Source organism: Equus caballus, chromosome 4, assembly GCF_041296265.1.
Source record: "Equus caballus isolate H_3958 breed thoroughbred chromosome 4, TB-T2T, whole genome shotgun sequence".
Taxonomy (NCBI): Eukaryota; Metazoa; Chordata; class Mammalia; order Perissodactyla; family Equidae; genus Equus; species Equus caballus.
This window is the reverse complement of record NC_091687.1, coordinates 103,122,050-103,141,614: the sequence shown is the minus strand read 5'-3', so window position 1 is coordinate 103,141,614 and position 19,565 is coordinate 103,122,050. Positions and strand designations below refer to the sequence as shown.

The 19,565-nt window shown below is 37.5% G+C and overlaps 2 protein-coding genes across 2 annotated transcripts in view; one reads left to right on the top strand and one right to left on the bottom strand.

Moving 5' to 3' along the window:
- The window catches only part of CNTNAP2 (contactin associated protein 2), a 1,879,249-nt gene extending 1,868,268 nt beyond the window's left edge, over positions 1-10,981 (bottom strand). Inside the window, exon 1 of the mRNA XM_070265133.1 lies at positions 9,746-10,981. Within this exon, the coding sequence (XP_070121234.1) occupies positions 9,746-9,839 (94 nt within the window). The 5' untranslated portion in view covers positions 9,840-10,981. The remainder of the gene's footprint in view (positions 1-9,745) is intronic.
- On the top strand, positions 9,885-11,036 carry LOC138923700 (WAS/WASL-interacting protein family member 3-like). Its single transcript, XM_070264309.1, has one exon. The coding sequence runs from the start codon at positions 9,885-9,887 to the stop codon at positions 11,034-11,036; it is 1,152 nt and encodes a 383-aa protein (XP_070120410.1).
- Positions 11,037-19,565: the final 8,529 nt, after the last annotated feature.

Genomic DNA, 19,565 nt, shown 5'->3' with positions numbered 1-19,565 from the left:
ATATTCATGTATAAAGTATGACAAAAAGTGTCTGTGTTCTATCCTTTAAAAACATATTTCTTGCCTTCCTTCTATTGTCAGCAATTGGGCAATTTTTCATTCTAACATCAGATAATTGAAGGGGACTTGCATTATTTGCCATCACTCTATTCCTTGGAAGTCCAGATAGCAAAGAAATTACTTATCTTCCCAGTATTTTGCCTGTGATTAGACCAAATCACCACAGAGAGGTGACGGTACCTTCAATGTGCTCCAAAGTTCTAAGGTTGGACCACAAACAAGCTTCCTCTGAATCAGCCTAGACAAAACAGGAGAAGGCATTCCACAAGGAAAGAACAGAATGTAAGGAGGCATGGAAGAAACATGACTGGAAAAAGCACACTGAATTGGAGAAACTGCAAGGATTTCAGCAGGGTTAGGTTATGGGGTGCAAATGTTGAGTTGGGGGAGATTACATCAAAGGGACAGGCAAGAACCAGAGAAGTGGAGTACTAGGACAAGATTTGTGTTTTAGAAAACTATTTCTGGCCTAGATATGGATGACAAACTAGAGGAGAAATATTAGAAACCAGAAGGCTACTAAATTATCGCCTGGAGGGAACCGCCGAAAATCTTCACTAGAGCTGCGATGATGGGAATGGAGAGCAGGGAGCAGATAGGAGAAATAGTTAAGCATTAGAACTGACAAATATATTTTAGACAAATATTTTCCCACTGCCATTAAAGCGAAAGAAGAAGTTTTCCTCTCAAGAAGACTCTCAAGAAAAGCTTTATGGTTTAGACATTACACAAAACTGATACTCAAAACAGTGCTTACAGATTACATGGGTATCATCTTTGAACCTTAGCAATGGCAATAATATTTACAGTGTTGCATACAGACTGCAAAATTTCCTGAGAGCAAGTTTAAAACAGCTTTTAGTTATAACTGACAAAACATTTTAACAAGTATTTTTCATAGCTTTAAATAAAGATGACTATTAAACACATGCTAATAGTACCCAAAAGATAGAATTACATTGTAAAAATCAGTGTATTATGAAGAGGAAGAACATAAATGACATCGTATGTATTATTATTTAATGTTATTACCATTGAAATAAGCTGTCTTCCTCTGTTTATGTCAAATATATATTTTTCCTGTTTACAAATATACTTTTTAAGTCATCAGAATATAGGACAAGTTGATTAAAGAACAAGTAAACAAAAAGAAACATTAAGATAACAGGTTTTTTCCCCTATACCTCTATATAAGCAGTTAGTTGACTCTTAAAATATTGCCTAGATGCAAGCTGAAACTCACTAGTATCCAGAGAACTGGAAATTCATCACATACTATTTCACACTCAGTCTGCGGTGCCATTGTTAAGAGCACAGGCTGTAGACACAGGTCACACGGGTGGCCTGGGCAAGCTACCTAACTTCTCTGTCTGCCTCAGCTTTCTCATCTGCAAACTGAAGCACTCTTGTAAGGACTAAATGAGTTACTGCATGTAGGGAGTAGCGCCTGATCTGAAGTCAACACTCAACAAATATTGGCTCTTCATATCAATTGGCAAAAAAATTTTAAAGTATAATAATGTCTACCGCTGCGTGGAGTTCTGGAAAAGGACACTCATTGATTGGTGCTGAAGACATAAGTCATTACAAATTTGTGGAACTCAATTAGAAAACATTTATTAAAGAAAAAGCATATATCCTCTTTGATCGAGCATCCCAGTCTTTGGCACCAATTCCAGAAAATTAAACACATCACTATATAAATATCTGAATGAGGCTGTTTATTTTTGCATTCTTAATAGTGGAAGCAATGCAAATATCCAATTATGACACACTGATATTTTTAACACAGTACTACCTCTGTCAACTGACACAATAAAACTGTTATTCTTAATTCCATATCCCAGACAGCCAAAAAACACAATAGACAACATTAGCATCTGCTTTAAACTACTAGCCATAAGACATGATAAACGTTCAGGTAAAGGTTATTTGAATAAAACTCACATATACTACAGACATGCATGAAGTCTGATGAAATTTCAGTCTTGGATATTTCATCAACACCATTAAAAACCTCTTCTACTATAAGGCAACCATACATTCTTCTAAATATTCTTTTCATATGAGAACATTTAATATTCATCAAGTGATTTAAGCAACAATGAGTGTAATTTATCACTAACAAAAGTTAGCTGAAAAACTTCTGGTAATGGTATTATATATAGCATGAGTAAAAGATAAAGTTTTATTTTATAGATCAAATCTGATGAGATCATATGCGGTTGCCTGGTACATTGTGTTGAGAAGGATTTGATTCTTGTGGCCATAATCAGACTCACTGAGAAAAAGTGCCATGAGAGAGAGCAGCATTTGCCTTGATTGTGGTACCAACCGCATGTGTTTTAGTGGCCGTGGGCATATGGGGGGGATAAAATCTGGATCACACGTTCTTAGACTGGTTGGCGTTAAAAACATTAACCTAATAGTATATTCATTTTATCAACTGAAAAAACTGTTTCTATATGGTTTTCCAGATACGTTTGTTTGAACTAAAAGTATTTCAAATACACTACATTAATCTATAAATTTTGAATTACAATTTATTAGCAATTAAGTAACGCAGAATAGGCCATTGTTAAGGTGTAATGAACAAATTTTAAACAAACGATACTCCTAAAATATGCTAAAATTTTGCCATGTAACAAAATTAGGCTGAAATTTTTTCATGTAGTTCTTCTAGTTTTTCATGTAGTTATATTTTGCCAAATATCTGAAAAAGATATATAAGGTATATGAAAGTAAATATTTACAGATAAGCTTGCTTAATAAAATGATTTCCCTTAAGTAAGACGTGACTGCCTAGTAAAATGAGCTAACAGAGTGATACAACATAATGAACATATGTTTTCTGTTAGCTCGAAATAACCATTTGAGTTAATATGATTTACAAGTGACAATAAGTACCTTTCATTTTAAGAGAATGTTCTTAGAAGCAAATGTATTATTTTCTTTGGGAAATCATGATATTTCACCATATACTGAGCTTTTTTTATTAATTCAGAGTGTATCTATTTACTTTTTCCATGTATTCCTTTCAAATGATACTGTAATTGAGTGACATAGCTGTATAGTAGTTATTAGAAAATTAGGAATCAAGGAAAAATGTTTCTTTTAACATACTTTTTTCAACACGACGTGTAATGCATAGAAATGAGCAATTTATCTAACTCGATTCCAACGTAGCTGCACCACACAACACAGATTCAGCGAACCTGACGCGGCGAAGCTCACACCCCAACTGCCATTTTCCATGACACACATTCGCAGGCCACCGAGACCACCACCCCAGCGCAGAGTACGACACAAATGTATTAGAAAAGGGAAAAAGAACCTTACATAGGTTTGGGTATAATTTTTCCTCGTAAAAGTATGTATTCTCAGGAATTAATTTTACCTCCTTCCTAAACGTGAAAACATTAAAGAATACGTCACCACGCACGTTTATGAGGATATTTCAAACCAACTTAAATCATAAGGAAAATGCAGAATATAGCCCTCAGGAGTTCTTCTGTATTTCTTCAGCACTTTTACAGTATTCCAAAAATATATCTTCAGCAAGCAAACTCAGAGCCAACTAACACATCTTTTTTTCGAGATTTCCTACTATCAGGGGAGGTTTTAAAATCTGGAGTGCTATAAAAAAATCAGTTACTTCAAGCTGTTATTATGAATAGCCTAACCCCAAAACGAACTAAATAAGAGTTTAACAAGCTCTTTTTCAAAATTTACAATTGAGGAAATTATCGACTTGTTTTCAAAGTGCAAACGACACCATTTTTTTAGAATAATTAATCCAAAACATTTAACTCTTCACGATCGTGCAGAAGGAACACGGACATGAAGTAACTACCCACTCAAGGCATGTCAAATTCACCTGATACTTAAAGGGATGACTCAACTGAACATGGAGTCACTAAAGTCCGTAACCAGGATGCGTTTAAGACTATATTGTAATTGACCATAGATAAAGAAATGGTATTCTAAATGTGTCTCCAAAATAAATATTACTAATAGGACCATGAAGAAATATGCATGAGTGAACAGGAGAGCTTGGAGTTCATAGAGTAAGTCCAATTCTCCAACTCAATATCAAAGGGAAAAAAAACAAGTCTTATTTCGTTGCCGGTTTTTAAAACATGCAAAAATTTTTTTCATGTTCATTTAGTTCAATACTTTGTTGTGGTTAGTGCCATGAGGTCCATTCCAACTCCAAGTGACCCTGTGTTCAGTGGAACCCTGCCCAGTCTTTTTGCGCCATCCTCTCACCTTCTGGCACTATATCAGACAATGCTCCACTGCTATTCACAGGGTTTTCATGGCCAGTTCTTTCAGAAGTGGGTGGCCAGGTCCTTCTTCCTCATCTGTCTTAGTCTAGAAGCTCTACTGAAACCTGTCCACCATGAGAGATCCTGCTGGTCATTGAAATACCGGTGGCATAGCTTTCAGCATCACAGCAACATGCAGCAGCTACAGTAAGACAACTGACAGATGGGTGGCGTGCTTCCCTGATCAGGAAACGAATCTGGGCCACACAGTGAATGTTAACCACTAAACCACCAAGTTCAATACTAGATGAGCTTATTAAGGGCAATTTTCATATCTTTGGGTTTGACAGGGTCCAATAAATAGCGCTCTGTTCTCTGCCTGAGTTCTAGATTCGAAGTCAGAGATGGAGAGCAAATATCACCCTTTACATAATAATTGCTGATACAGAAGAACAAGGCTTAAATGTGTGGCAACAGTGGGAAGCATTAACCTGAACTCTGAAATTAAACAGACTTTCTAGTTATATAGGAATTACCGAGCACCAGAAGGCTCCTCATACCGTCACAGAAATTATTGCAGAAAAGCATAGCCTACTCTTATATGTCTTTCAGTAGAATCTATACCTTCTGCAGGCAGCCTGGAAGGAAGAAGGACAGGCTCAGCTATGCTAGGTCCTTATCTCAAAGTCACCCAATAGGTAAGTCACTCTACCTAACAGGGGAAGGAATGAGTGAACTGCAGAGACAGAGGCTGAGAACCTTACAAGTGGAGTTTCCTCCACATAAAAGGAAACATTAAGACGGAGAAGGAAGTAGCACCTCCACATCTCATCTTTTAGTTGGTCAGAATTAAAACATTCTGGTCAGACTTAAAACACATCAAATTCTATGGATCCCGGGAGATGGGAAGAGCCAATGTTTTAACCGGTCACTTTGTTGAGAAGTATTCTCTTTTAAGTTTCTCATTTGCAAAGTTAAAGGCTATATAAAGATCATTTTATCATTATTCTTACATATTAAAATGGCAAATATAAACACATAATTTCTTCCAATGGCCAAATATTAGATTATTATAGAAATATACCTTATTTTTCTAAAAGTTACTCATGTTAAAATATGTATTTCTGTAGAAATACTGATAGCATTCAATTTCAGATAGCGACATAGATATAAATATAGCATTCACTTTATTTCCATAACATTGTAGCTTTGTGGTTTAAGTTATTATGTACTCTGTTGTATAACTTTGCCAATAGCAATAAACGATAAAATAAAGCACTTCTCAAATTGATTAGATACGGCAAAATTTTGAAATTACGTGTTTTATTTCTTCATCCCATTAAAATCAATCACTATACAGACAACATGAAGAAGTTGGTTCCCTATACTATGTTTAGTGTTTTTAAGACAATCATGCAGTAGATTTGGAATTAAGAATTTCTGAGCCTAGAGTCTCTCCTTATTCTGTACACCACTGACAACAAATAAAGTCTACTTTAAAAAAGAGAAGCAAGACCCGGGGAGGTACATCAAATTCCTTTTGTGTTTCAATCATAAAAGGATACATCAGATAAGAAGACTTCTTAGTTTCCTTTTAAAGACTTATTAAGATTTTCTCTGGAAGGATTTATAATTAACACAAGTGCATTTAAAATCTGAGAGAAGTTACAGAACTGGAAATGTCCTACCAATCAGAAAAGAAAAACAATATTAGAAATGTGATTTTTAAAATATGATGCACACCAAACAACTTTGATGTTACTTATCCAAAAATGCTATGTTGTATGTTTACAACTGTATAAAAGTTAATAAAAATCTACACTGAATTTGTGGATTCCTATTTTTACCCAAATTTGCCATGTATCGAAGAGCAAGGAGAAAACTTGAAAAGTCAAAGATTCTTGTTTCCTGAATGTTAGTGCCAACAATCAAATCAGGATTTCTCTCTAACAAGTAAATAAGAGTTATCTTATCATTAGTTTGGATTAAGTAAATAATGTACTACCTCTTATCAACCAATGAATTTTGCTGGCCTGAAGTACTTTTTTATTTAAATTCATTTTATCAACATAAATTCATTTCTGTGTTCAAGCTCAGTGTAAACTAATAATAGTTGCTTTTATATTTATTTACATATTTTACATTTAATTCAACCACTATTTGAAAGATACCATTTTTAGGGTGGTATATGAATAGAAGACAGAGAAAATAGACCAATACACTATTGTTTTGATATTGTTGCAATAGTTACTTGAAATAATTGCACATGAAAAGACCTATCTATAAACTTGTAAGCAAGTTAAACTCCTTGAAAGACGTTGGAAAATATACAAATATACATATATTTTACATACAATACATATATAACATACATCCTATATTAAATATTATCTATCTACACATCATATAACATGTACTTAATGGCTTTTACCAAATATATATATATGTGTATGTGTGTGTGTGTGTGTGTGTGCATATATTTATAGACATTTGTGTTGATATATGCTTCTAAATGTAAAAACATACTTTTGCAAAGTATGTGATCAATTGAAAATACATTTCTCAAATGTGATAGTGAAATTATAGTTTAATGGCTACACAAAATAATGTAAAGTGACCTTTAGCAGAAAGCACTATTTAAAGCCAAAATTTAGCATACTTTAAGAATAAGTTAAATTCATTAAATAATAGCTCAAACTCCTCATCGTTAAGAACTGCATTGTCAGGGTTTTTCAAATATGTTCAAATAAATGCCACCCCCTAAGAGAAACGATTCTACATAAACTTTATCTATGTGTCCTGTACGTACACATTTACAAGAAGGGAGGCTATATGATTCCATCAGCTCAGCAGCAGCTCATTTCCACTATCCGCCAAGAAATTAGATTCTATTTCTACTTAATCCTAGAGATGAGTTTCTTTAAAGTTTGTTTTAGTCCAAAGTAAAAAACATAGTGTAACATCACTTTTATATACATTTCAATAACAGAGAAGAAGAAATAAGCCAGAAGTAAATATATATTTGAAATGGTGATATCAAATGAAAAAATAGTAACTGTATCTTCTAAAAATGTCCATCATATTAAACAGTTATCTGGGGATAGAAAGTTCTAGCATAGTCATCATAATTTTTAAAATGTGTACCAAATAAAAATGTTACTTTTAGATTTTCATGCTACTTTTTGTCTTGTGATGACCTCTCCTGGTTGAGCTGTTCATTATCTTAGATTCCTGTAGTTACCATTTTTTTCTCCTTTGAATGTTTTTAGTATTAAGAATATAACTATCATTCTTCTTCACGGCTACATGTAATATAAATAAAATTTTTCATTATGTGTAAAGATATAATTTAATTTTCAAGTACCAAATATGTGAAGCTCATTCTTGTCAGTAAAGTCTGCATCATCCTTACTATTTACTTCATTTCCAGGATGTGGGGCAACTTTGGGTTTTGGTCACACAATTCAAATTCAAATGAAATAAAAAGTCATCTTAATTAAGCCATTATACATTTTTAAACAATAAAGAATAAGGGCCAAATCAATAAATCTTCATAATCAAACATAACTATTAACTATCTTAAAACTAAAGGTCTCTGCTCTTCCTTATTCAACAAATTCTAAGTTGGAAGACCTAAGAATACATTTCTGAAATAATGACTTTTCCATTCTTAAAATATATTACCCCAATGGCTGCACATATGCCATTCTTGACACATGGCAAGTATTTCAGATTGATCTGTAATAATTAAAGTATACAGAAAGATGAAATATAGAACCCAGGAAAAACTCCGGATATTAAGGTTTTCAATCAATGAATACAGTAAATTTAATTTCTAATGAGTTTATTCTCTGAGAAAAGCGGCAGTTAGTTCCATATAGTCATAAAGCTTGAAATGGAAACTGAAATTTCCTCAGAATACTTTTCTCAGGATATAGTTACATATTTATGTAAATATTAATACCTCACATTATAGCTTCAAAATGTCTAAATCTATAAAACTGACATAAAAATATTAAAATATATTCCTTTTTAGGTTTAATCTATTTTGTGAAAAAACCATAAAGTTTTTGTCAAGTTCATTACAAACTTAGATTGCCATTTAGTGGCTTTCCTATCTTTAAAGGCAAGAAAAGAGAAGCAAATATGGTACTTGGCAAAATATGCCAAAACAGTAATATTGGGTCATCAAATGATATTATTATGCAGTATATTCCTTAGCACAACTTACAAAGTCCTATTTCAATGTTTATTCTTATTACTGTTTACATCCTGAAATAAGACCATTAATATTAACATATCAACAAAGATGCATGAATGCATCCCTGGCTCTTATAAACAGAGATAGGACTACTTTACATATGATGAGTTCTGGAAAACACTAAACTTTTTTTCCTAAATGGAAAAAACTTATTTTTAAACTCTAAAATCTCCATGATTATTCTTTCAGAACTTATTCCCAGAAACAAGTATGTGCTTATGAAGATTATCCTAAGACTGCAAGAGACAATCTTTCTAGCGTTTAACTCTTTCAGAACCAAAGGGGCGGTCATATATTTCTTCTCTGGAAGCACAGTTTGCACTTCTAAAGCAATGCAGGAGAAAGGCTGGAATCTTCCATCTCTTTCAATTCTTTCTAACGTAACGAAAACATGAGCAATCTTTTTTTTTTTTTAAGTTGGCTAAAACACCCAGAGATAAACGTATTGAACAGTATCATTTTCCTGCAAAATCTATAAAGAAATCTGTTCATTACTGCATTAATGATGTTTTGCACTGACTGTCCCAACTCCTAGACTGCATTACCTCAAATTGCCAAAGAATTAAGGCAATTTCAGTTACAATACTGGATTCACTGTCTTCCATTTTAATAAGCAAGTACTAAAAGGTCATTAACTTGTTGGGGTGGGGGTGGGGGGCTAAAGAGAAGTCCACAGGGGCCCAAACTGCTCAAAATACGCTCCTCTTTCATCCCCAAACCCGTATTCATTCAAGTTAAAACGATAAATAAAAATAAGAAACTTATTTTTGCTCTAGTCTTCACTTTTCATTCACTGACCTACCTAAGCAAAATGCAATGAACTCCCCCTACACAAACACACGAAGTGCAAGAATAACTCCTAAGAAGCTATTATCTGCGCTAATCACTCTAACCAAGCATTGCCAACCAATCTCCACGACCAGAAACAACTTTCCAGAACCATCACCAGCGTCAAAACCCTCTCCCCCCAAACCAAGAGCGCTGGGTTTGGAGTTTTTCTGCTGCAGTGGCTGCAAGTGCGTGACATCGGAGACACACACACAAATCAGGGGGCGAGAAGTGCGAATGCACCTCGGAGTTGATGCCCTGGTGTGGAACATCAATGCGGCAGGCAAATGGCTCCAGCGCGGAGCGAGCCCGCGGGAGGGCTACTTACGGGACGAGGAGGGCGCCGTCCAGGCTCTGCAGAGGCAGCTGCCGACAATCCAGAGCGCGAGCGCTGCCCCGCAGCCGGCGCGCCGGGCCCCCATCCTTCGCCTGCCGCTCGCGGTACTCCAAGAGCTCGCTGCGGAGAGATGCCGTCCGTCTCTCCGTGGGGTTCTCGAAAGGAGATGGGCTGTCCTCAAGAAAAAGCCAAGCCCCTCCCGCCTCCTCCTCTTCTCCCCTCACCCCCTCGGGGCTCCAGTTCTGCCAGGCTTGGAGCAGCAGGGGAGTCGCAGCCTTCCTTTCCCTGCCTGCGGGTCCTGCCTCTTGCTCCGGGAGCCCGTGAAATGCCAGGGGGAAGAAATTCAAACCAAGAAGGAAAGGGCGGGGGGAGCAGAGGAGAGGACACCTACCCCGCCCTCTCCCTCTCAGGAAAAAAAAAAAAAAAAATCACCAAAGGACGTGGAGGAAAATCAGAAGAGAGGAGGATGCTGAAGGAAAAGGGAGCGCGCCGGGGACGGTGGAGTTGCCGTTGCCACTGCGGGCAAGCGCTCCCCTCGCCACTGGGCAGCGTGACTCAGAGGGGTTTCCAGTCGCTGGCAGCTCACATGGAGGGACCGTGTTTGCGCGGAGCACGCAGCCCCGCCGCGGGCACACGCACGGCCTCAGCGCGGCGCGGCGCGGGCCAGCATCTCCCCGCGCGGAGCTCGAGCACCAGCGGCCGCCGCAGCCGAGACTGGAGACGCCGCCGCCGCCGCCAGCAGCGCCTGCGGAGCCGGGCTGCGCGCGAGGCGGGGAAACCCTGCCTCCTCCTGCCCGCTCCAGTCCCCTCCTCGGCTCCTCCCTCTCCTCCTCCTTACCGCACCCCACGGGCTGTCAGAACCCTTCTGCCCTGCCCTCGCCTCGTTTGGAAGCCGAAGGGAGATGGACCCGACGGGCCCGGGTCCATCAGCTGGGGCGGGGGCCGCGGAAGGAGACGCGCGCCTCTCCCCAGGCGGGAGGCGGTGCTGAAGTTAGGAATTTGCAGTGTAATCTTGGAACCCCGCTCCCACCCCGGCCGCCCCCCACCCAGATGCAGGAAACCGAACCCCTCCGCTCGGATGCCTTCTCTTTCCTTCTCTCCTCCCCTTCAGATAGAGATGGTACAGGCTCCCGGAGCTCCGGCCCCCCGGGAACCACAATCAGGCGTCCGAGAAGCAGGTCTTCCGAGTGGTCCTAACACCAAGGGACGGAGCCCAACATCCCGACTGGAGCGGCGGGGACTGCAGAAGCCGCTAATGCAGATGTTTTCAATGTGTAATTAATTCATACTCGTACATATGCACACGTACACCAAACACACGTTGTTGCTGCCAGGAAAACTACATTCATGCAAACTGGCACACAAACAGACATAAACACAAAACTGAAATAAATAAGCAGGCATACGGACAACTACTTTAGGATATCTGGCGTATTACAAGTACTAAGAATTACGAATATCTAGACAGACCAGATTTTCTTTTCATGTTTAATTTCAATAATAAATCTCAAACTCTTCTCCCCAGCTCACACCTCTCCACACTCGATCCTCCATCGGTTTCCTTCCATCCAGTTTACATAAAGTACTTGGCTGCTTCTCTCTCTGCAGCACCAATCCTTTCACTGACTTTACTGACATAGTTAGGAATTATTGGTCATCTAACTATCTAGCGATGTTTAGGGAGGGCGAAGTAGGAGTAACCATGTCTTTCAGTGTTATGCAATGAATAAGCATTTGCCTTTCAAGATAAATAAAATTTTTATGGAGACTTGCCTACTTCTGGAATAGACTCTGAGTGTGATGTTATGGTTGGGTCTCGGAAAGGTCCTCTCTGTAAACGGCATGTGTGTTCACTGCATAATTAGCACTGTGGTAATGGGCCTGATTCAGCATTCTCCGTTAGAGCTTTGTTTCGTATTGATTTAAAGGATGTTTTGTCCTAGTAAGAACTGCAGATTGGGTACAATCTGGAAAACGAAGGAACACACAGATGACTAACAGGGGAAACACTGCATCCTCATGCTATAAAACTCGCCTCCCATAAAATAATACAGTAAACGCATTCTTAAGGATTATAAAATGCCCCTTTTCTATTTGAATTCCCGCAGACTGTCAAAAGTCAATGAGCACTTGTAAAAACACTATGATAGAGAACTGCCTACCATCAACCATTTGTAAGAGCTCAAAGAATCTCATCACAGGAGAAAAATATTGTGAGATAGCACAACTTTTTCAGAAGTCAATTAGTAAGTGTCTCTCCATTTTAACCATAGTGCTAAACTCCACTAAAATGGTGTTACTGTTTTAACAGAAAGTGAAAGAGGAAACAATTGTAAGCATTACCATGTCAGTGCCTCGGTGGATGCCATTCGGTGGGTATCTATCTCAAGCAGATTTGAACCAATTCCACTTCTTAAGGTACTGAGCAAAAAGAGCTGGCCGCAGATGTCTATTTAATTGTTTCGTAACAGAAAATGACACACTTGAGGGTGTTTTCTTCTCCAAAAGCATTCTGACCAGTTTGTAATCCTTCCTCTTAATGAGTAAAAACAAAACCTCATTTTAATGACGCATATGTACCCACCCTGCGTCACCACTGCTATACAGCTCAGTCTCACTTCATGCCAGTGTGAGCGAAGAACCTGCCAGCATCTTTTTCAATGCACTTTTCCGGGTTTGAAAGTTAAGGATGTCACATTCTTTGTAATACAACTACCTTTCCTTCAAATTTGTGTTAATTAGATACAGACATTGGAATTCACAATATACTTAAACGGGCTTTGATAGTTGCAAGATCCTTAGATTCCTTAGATTCTGAAGCTACATTCTTCCTATCCAATTCGCCGTTTCATCATTAGATATTAAAGTTAATAAGCTTCTTTCTTTACTTCAATTATAACTGTAACTATTAGTGAGAAGGTAGGAACTACTAAGCCTGTTTGGCCTGGTCAATCTTCAAGGTCCTATAAAACTGATAAGCCAATCAGTGGGCTCACAGTAGTTGCACCAGATGTCTATTAGATATGGTAAACATGGGCTGTCTTGTTCCAGAGCGTCATTTCATTATCAATATGTGCATTATTGTATTTTCAAATAACTGAAGAAAGCATATGATGACATGAAATATGTTTCTTTGGTTGAATGTAAGGTCAATCAAAGCTTGAAAATAGTAAAACTAAGTGGACCAAAACCACACAAAGAGAAAACAAAAGTATGGTGGCAAAGGAGGATGGGCAAGTTGCGTTATTTAGGAAGTGGAATAATAGAAAATGAGATAGGATAGATATTCCCTGTTTCCCACCACTCACATTCTCTTCTCTTCAATAAAAATTATTAGACTCATTTTTTATGTAAACATGACCCCATTGGGAATGAATTATTGCTTTACTAGTGATATATTCATCAATCATTTATATCTACAATATTTCTTAAGTGTCTACTCTTATTGGGCCGGATTTTGCGCTAGATACTGGGATTATGCCTCTGAGCAAAGTTAGGTAACACGTTTGAATAAAGAGACCAAAATAAATCTGCATCCTTTTTACACTAACATCTATTCAAGTAAATGTTGACTGGAGAATCATTCTAGTATCTTCATATATTCTTTAAAAAATGAATATTATCAAAAATAGAAACAGATCCCGGCCAGCCGCATGGAGCAGCAGTTAAGTTCATGTTCTGCTTCCCCTGCCCAGGGTTCACCAGTTTGGATCCCGGGTGCGGACATATGCACTGCTTGTGGCAGGCGTCCCACATATAAAGTGGAGGAAGACGAGCACGGATGTTAGTTCAGGGCCTGTCTTCCTCAGCAAAAAACAGGAGGATTGGCAGCAGATGTTACCACAGGCCTAATCTTCCTCAAAAAAAGAGAAACAGATCTTCATCATTATCATTATCATTCCAGAGGTCTATACATAATCTGTCACATGGAAAATTATCTCAAAAGTCCTCCCCAAATTTTGGAACTTACATGACAAAAAGAGTCAAAATATTTTGGTTTCAATAACACTTTGAAGTGACTAACTCTATTGAATGGTACACTGAGTAAATTCAAGGCTTTTCAATAAGTAGAAAAACATTAGTATATCTCTAGGTGAGGTCCTTTGAGTGGAATTTACTTCTGGAAAGCAAGCTGTTGAACTGAGCCCAGGAATCAGTGAATTCCCTCAGGAAAATGTGTCTAACTAGAATAGAAACACTTACCAGCCTGATTGCACACTCCAAGAAGGATTTAGCACCTGTTTCTATGGATGCATAGGATCTGTCGGGGGTACGGTCCCTAGTGGGAAAGAACAGAATGAGTTCGAGTCTTACAGGAAAGTCTCTTGTGCAGAGAAAATCCACCTGGAGTCTGAGCCTTTGGCAATGCTAATTGACCCTGGGAACAGTGAGGTAATTCACATCATAATCAAAGATTGTGTGGAAGCCTGATTGAGGAAGACTGCAAAACTAAAAGCGACTTCCAAAATCCCAGTCTGTTTTAAAGGTCTCAGAGAAATGCACGGCAATTAGTGTTATACGGACTACACTCTAACAAGGTATTTGTTTAGAAGTCATTCATATTTCGCTATTTAGTATTAATGGGAAAGAGGATAGTTAGAAAAAGATAGTATTAATGCATGTATAAAATGCCTTGAAATTAATAATTGAGTTTAGGAAACTGGGAGGAAGATGGCTAAACCAATTTATAATATGTAGACTATCGAGTCCAATCTTAACCCTTATTGCGTTCTTCACTTTCTGGACTCTCAGCTAGTCTAACATGCATATTAATGAATCACATAACTCAGAATAATTCTTCTTCCAGAATTGCAATTAAAACTACCTTTCTCTGGGGGCCAACCTAGTGGCATAGTGGTTAAGTTCATGCCCACTGTTGGTGGCCCTGGGTTCTGGGTTCAGATCCTGGGAGCCAACCTACACACTGTTCATCAAGCCATGCTGTGGCAGCATCCCACACACAAAAATTTGAAGAAGAGTGGCACAGATGTTAGCTCACGGCCAATCTTCCTCATCAAAAAAAAAAACAAAAAACCAAAAACCCCACCTTTCTCCTTGGCATTTTAGAGCTCTAGCTCTGACAAATCTAACCTATGATTCATGTAGTGATTATTTTCAAAAATCTTTCATTATTTGATTAAATCACAGATTAAGGAAAATATAATCTCAAATGAGTGTTCCCAGAAAAATGCCATAACTTCAAAAAATAAAATAGGCCATTTATCTTTTAGACAAGGGATTATTGAACATAGTATATGAATAAAAATACATATGCTTTAAATATCAAAGTGTGTAATAATTTCCTAGTAATATTCTGGATTTAAAGAGGGAGGGAGGGGGCCAGCTCCGTGGCCAAGTGGTTAAGTTTGCGTGCTCCGCTGCGATGGCCCAGGGTTCGGATCCTGGGCACGGACATGGCACCCCTCGTCAGGCCACATTGATGCGGCATCCCACACGCCACAACTAGAAGGACCTGCAACTAAGATATACAACTAAGTACGGGAGGGGCTTGGGAAGATAAAGCAGAAAAAAAAAAAAGACTGGCAACGGTTGCTAGCTCAGGTGCCAGTCTTTAAAAAAAAAAAAAAAGAAGAAGAAGGTTGGCAACAGTTGTTTGCTCAGGTGCCAATCTTTAAAAGAAAAAAAAGGAAGAGGGAGGGAGACTACTCTTAGAATTGACATATTTTTACTGGCTTATCATTTCTCTTTAAAGTATTGCTGTTTCAAATCAAATAATAACTGTAGAGAAGACAGAGAAGGTTGAAGAAAAAATGAGAATGTACAAAAGAGAAAGAAGAAAGGTTTAGCACACACCTATAACTTCCTAATTGTAAACTCTTATGAAAATACCCAATTACATAAAGGAACCATAGCTAAACTCTAATTATTTAGCAGTGAGTGTGCCTTTCAGATTTTTGAAAATTCAAACAACTTTTTAAGCAAGTTTAATGTTTGTAAAGTCTGTTTGATTTTAAAAATAGAACTTTATTTATATAAGAGATTAAAACTAGCTAGAAATGGGTTGCCAAAGAGAACTGCAAGAAATAAAAGTCTTGCTCAAGGAAAAATAACATTTCAAAAAAACCCCCACAATTATGGGGGGCGGGCAAAAGGGGTAAAGGGGCACAAATGTATGGTGACGGATAAAAATTAGACTATTGGTGGTGAGCACGATGTGGTCTATACAGAAACTGATAAATAATAATGTACACCTGAAATTTCACAGTGTTATAAACCAGTATGACCTCAATAAAATAATTTTTAAAAAATAAGGAAACAAGAGAAAGCAAGTCCAAGAATAAGAGTGAAAGGAATTTGTAAGTCACCCATATACATATTTGCTCAAAATGCTTTTGTTTTAGTAGTGGAAAAAGAATTAGAGGTAAATAAAATATGCAAATGCATTTTATAATGGAAAATCCTGTGATGAACAGCTCACATAATCATTGGGAAAATTATACAAAATGTTCTGGAAAAAAAATTAAAAAAAATAAAACCCACAATGATAATAAGTGGATTGCTTTTGAGTGTTAGAATCACATCGAATTTAGGAAGAATCAGGTGATCACACAGGAAGCTGGCTAGGGTATGTGTTGAATCTGGTCTCTGGGCTCTGGTATGGGCTCCGTATAACTCTGTGAGATAATACTCTATGCCTTAATTTCCTCATTTATAAGATTAGAGCAGCATTTATACTTACACAGTTAGATTATTTTGAGTATAAAAATATTTTAAGTAATATATCTGGCTCATAAAAAGTGCCTTCTCATTCTTATTAACAATATAAAGGAATATGCTGAAATTCTAAACTGAAGTCTCAGAATTTTAAGTTCATGCCTCAATATATTCACGTTGCAAAATCATTCAGAAGTTTTTGGATAAAAAATAAGTCTTTTGTTAGAAAAAAAATTACTTGAATTTGAACATAAAGACAAGCAACTTATTAATTGATGCTGAAACAGTAGGATAGAACAAAACACATATTGAAATAAAATTTTAGAATTTTGTTTGGAATTTGAGAGGACCGTGAGAAAGTGAGGTGTAAGGAAGCATAAGGCAAGATGTGGGGCATGCGAATTCAAGTACACATTTGCCAACATTAAACTAGTAAAATACAGTTGTTTTCAATTCTTCTAAGCCTTAAAGCGATAGTTAAGGTGACTCTATAGAGACTGACAAATAGTTTCCTTAACAGCAATGGGGACCCATTTTCTAAAGCAATATATTAAGGAGAGAGAGGAGACTAAAGAAGAAATTTTCACAAGTATAGGCTGGTCACAGAGAGGAATAGAATAAGAAGGAAAATTCAGTTAGGGTGGTAACGAACGAAGGAAACTTGGAAGAAGTCAGTTCCTCTAGAAGAAGTTTCAGACTGTATTTTTTCCCCCTGGATTGGTCAAACGTTTCAATCAACCTTGTCCTCAAGATATTTCTGGACCAAGATCTACCATAGCATTTCCAGTTGACTAAAGGAGAGAAAACCCTTCCACTCAGAATCTTTCGGTATCAGGGAAGGAAGAACTATATAGTTAAGACAGATGGCATATTAACGCTAGTGCTTTGCACTCTGTCCCGATATGAATGAGCTCATTTCTGAGGCATGGAGTCTAGAATGATCTTGGGTGCTCCCACTTTCTTCACTGTTAATGTCTTTCTAGACACTTAGCAGATTGGGAAGTACACAATTATAGTGGGGATCTTGCGAAATGCAAAGAGCAACTTTTCAGCAGCAGCAACAACACGAACAATAAATTGAGGTTAAGACAACTCACCACCTAGGATATAAATCACGAACACTTAATCCTATTTGGGAGATGGCTTTCATGTTAAATTGCTTCTTCACATGCTGTACTATAGGAAGCCTGCTTGTTGAATGCCTAAACGTCTAAGATCCTCAAAGATTTCCTCAAGTGTTTCTGGGCCTTTCATCTTCCATAACGCCAGGCCCACAGACAAAATTGAATGGCATCAGAGAGCATCCAAAACCCAGTCCAGGAATTAGATGGAACTGGTAGTCAGGATGGACCAGGGGGCATAACATAGCAAACAGGTCATATTGTTCTGGGGAATCTGGGCATTTTAAGAACAAAACAAGCAAACAAAAGGACAAAGAGACACTCACTGATCACGCTCATGCTGTAGGAGTTGACCTTACTGATTTGAAACTAAAAATTGCTAAGAGTATTCTTTTTACTCTTCCCAGGAAGCTGGGTTGACTTCAATCTCCCTACAATTTATTTATTATGTCTTCATTTTGCAGTGGTGAAAGTATTGAGTGGAGAGGCTTGGAAGTGATAATTACTGCCTAAATGTTTTAAGCTCGTTTGCATAGTTACTACCAAAACGTTTACAGCTAGACTCCATAGTTCACAGAGTTCTTAATGTCCTGTATGGATGCAATGCCTATCAGACAATAACAAATGGGAAGGCCTCTTTTACTTATGCAGAGTTGAAGACAATTGTGGAACCTATAGTTGTCCTTTATATCACCTACATAAAACCAAGAACACATCCTACCTCAGTTTGATCCATGTGATGATTATAAAATGAATTGTAGAGATGGTTTTAATTACTGTAGTCCCTGCTTACCTGCAGGAGATACGTTCCAAGACTCCCCGTGAATGTCTAAGACCTCAGATAGTATCAAACTCTATATATACTAAGTTTTTTCTATACATATATACTTATGATAAAGTTTAATTTATAAATTAGGCACAGTAAGAGATTAACAACAATAAGTAATAATAAAATAGAACAGTTATAACAATATACTGTAATAAAAGTTACTGTAGATCTTAGCAACCTCAGCATACAGGTTTTCTTCTGATTAAGTCAGGAACTTTCACCTTTTCATGTAAAGAAAGCACTTCATGGCTTCTCTTTGGCATACCTGAATTGCCAGCATCATTACTGTTGTACTTTGGGGCCATTATTAAATAAAATAAGGGTTACTTGAACATAAGCACTGTGACACCGTGACAGACAATCTGATAACCAAGACAGCTGCCAAGTGACTAACAGGCCAGTAGTGTATACAACATGGATGATTCACATCCCAGGTGGGTAGGAATGGGATGGCACAAGATTTCATCAAGCTGCTCAGCAAAGTGCACAATTTAAAGCTTATGAACTGTTTGCTTCTGGAATTTTCCTTTTAATATTTTTGGACCACAGTTGATGAAGCCAATGAAAATGAAACCGCAGATAAGCGGGGCGTACTGTACATGCTTCAGTATAAACATGGTTATTTCTTCTTTTTAAAAATGTTTTTGTTCGAATATATAAGTATTGAAGTTCCCCTATTATAGCAATTCTACTAACATCCAAATATCTATGGTATTATAATTTAATGATACTCAAAGTAGTTTATGTGATAATATAATAATTAATGATCTCTTGGTTAATTAAACTTTCTGCTTGATTAGCATTTAGCCAGAAATGTGGAGGATAGAGGGAAGATGGTTTTTTCACTTATGTCTTGTTTAACAATATTGCTAATATATATTAGCTCACATACCTGCTTTAGAGTGTTGAGTAGACTGACATAATTGAATCTTTCATATTAATTCATGAATTCAATAATGCAATCCCTCATTTTCACTACATTTCATCACATAATTGAGGGCAGGAAATGAAAATTTTTCTGATTCAAGAGTTAGTGTGATGTTCTTTTAAATATGCTTTTTTTCTGACCTTCTCTTCATCTTCTTGAATCTCTAGGGGCCCACGCAGCAGCTGAGATTGAAGTTGCTTACCAGTTGGAAGGGAACTCTCCATTCTTTTAAAAACGCTGATGGGAATGAGGTTGTGT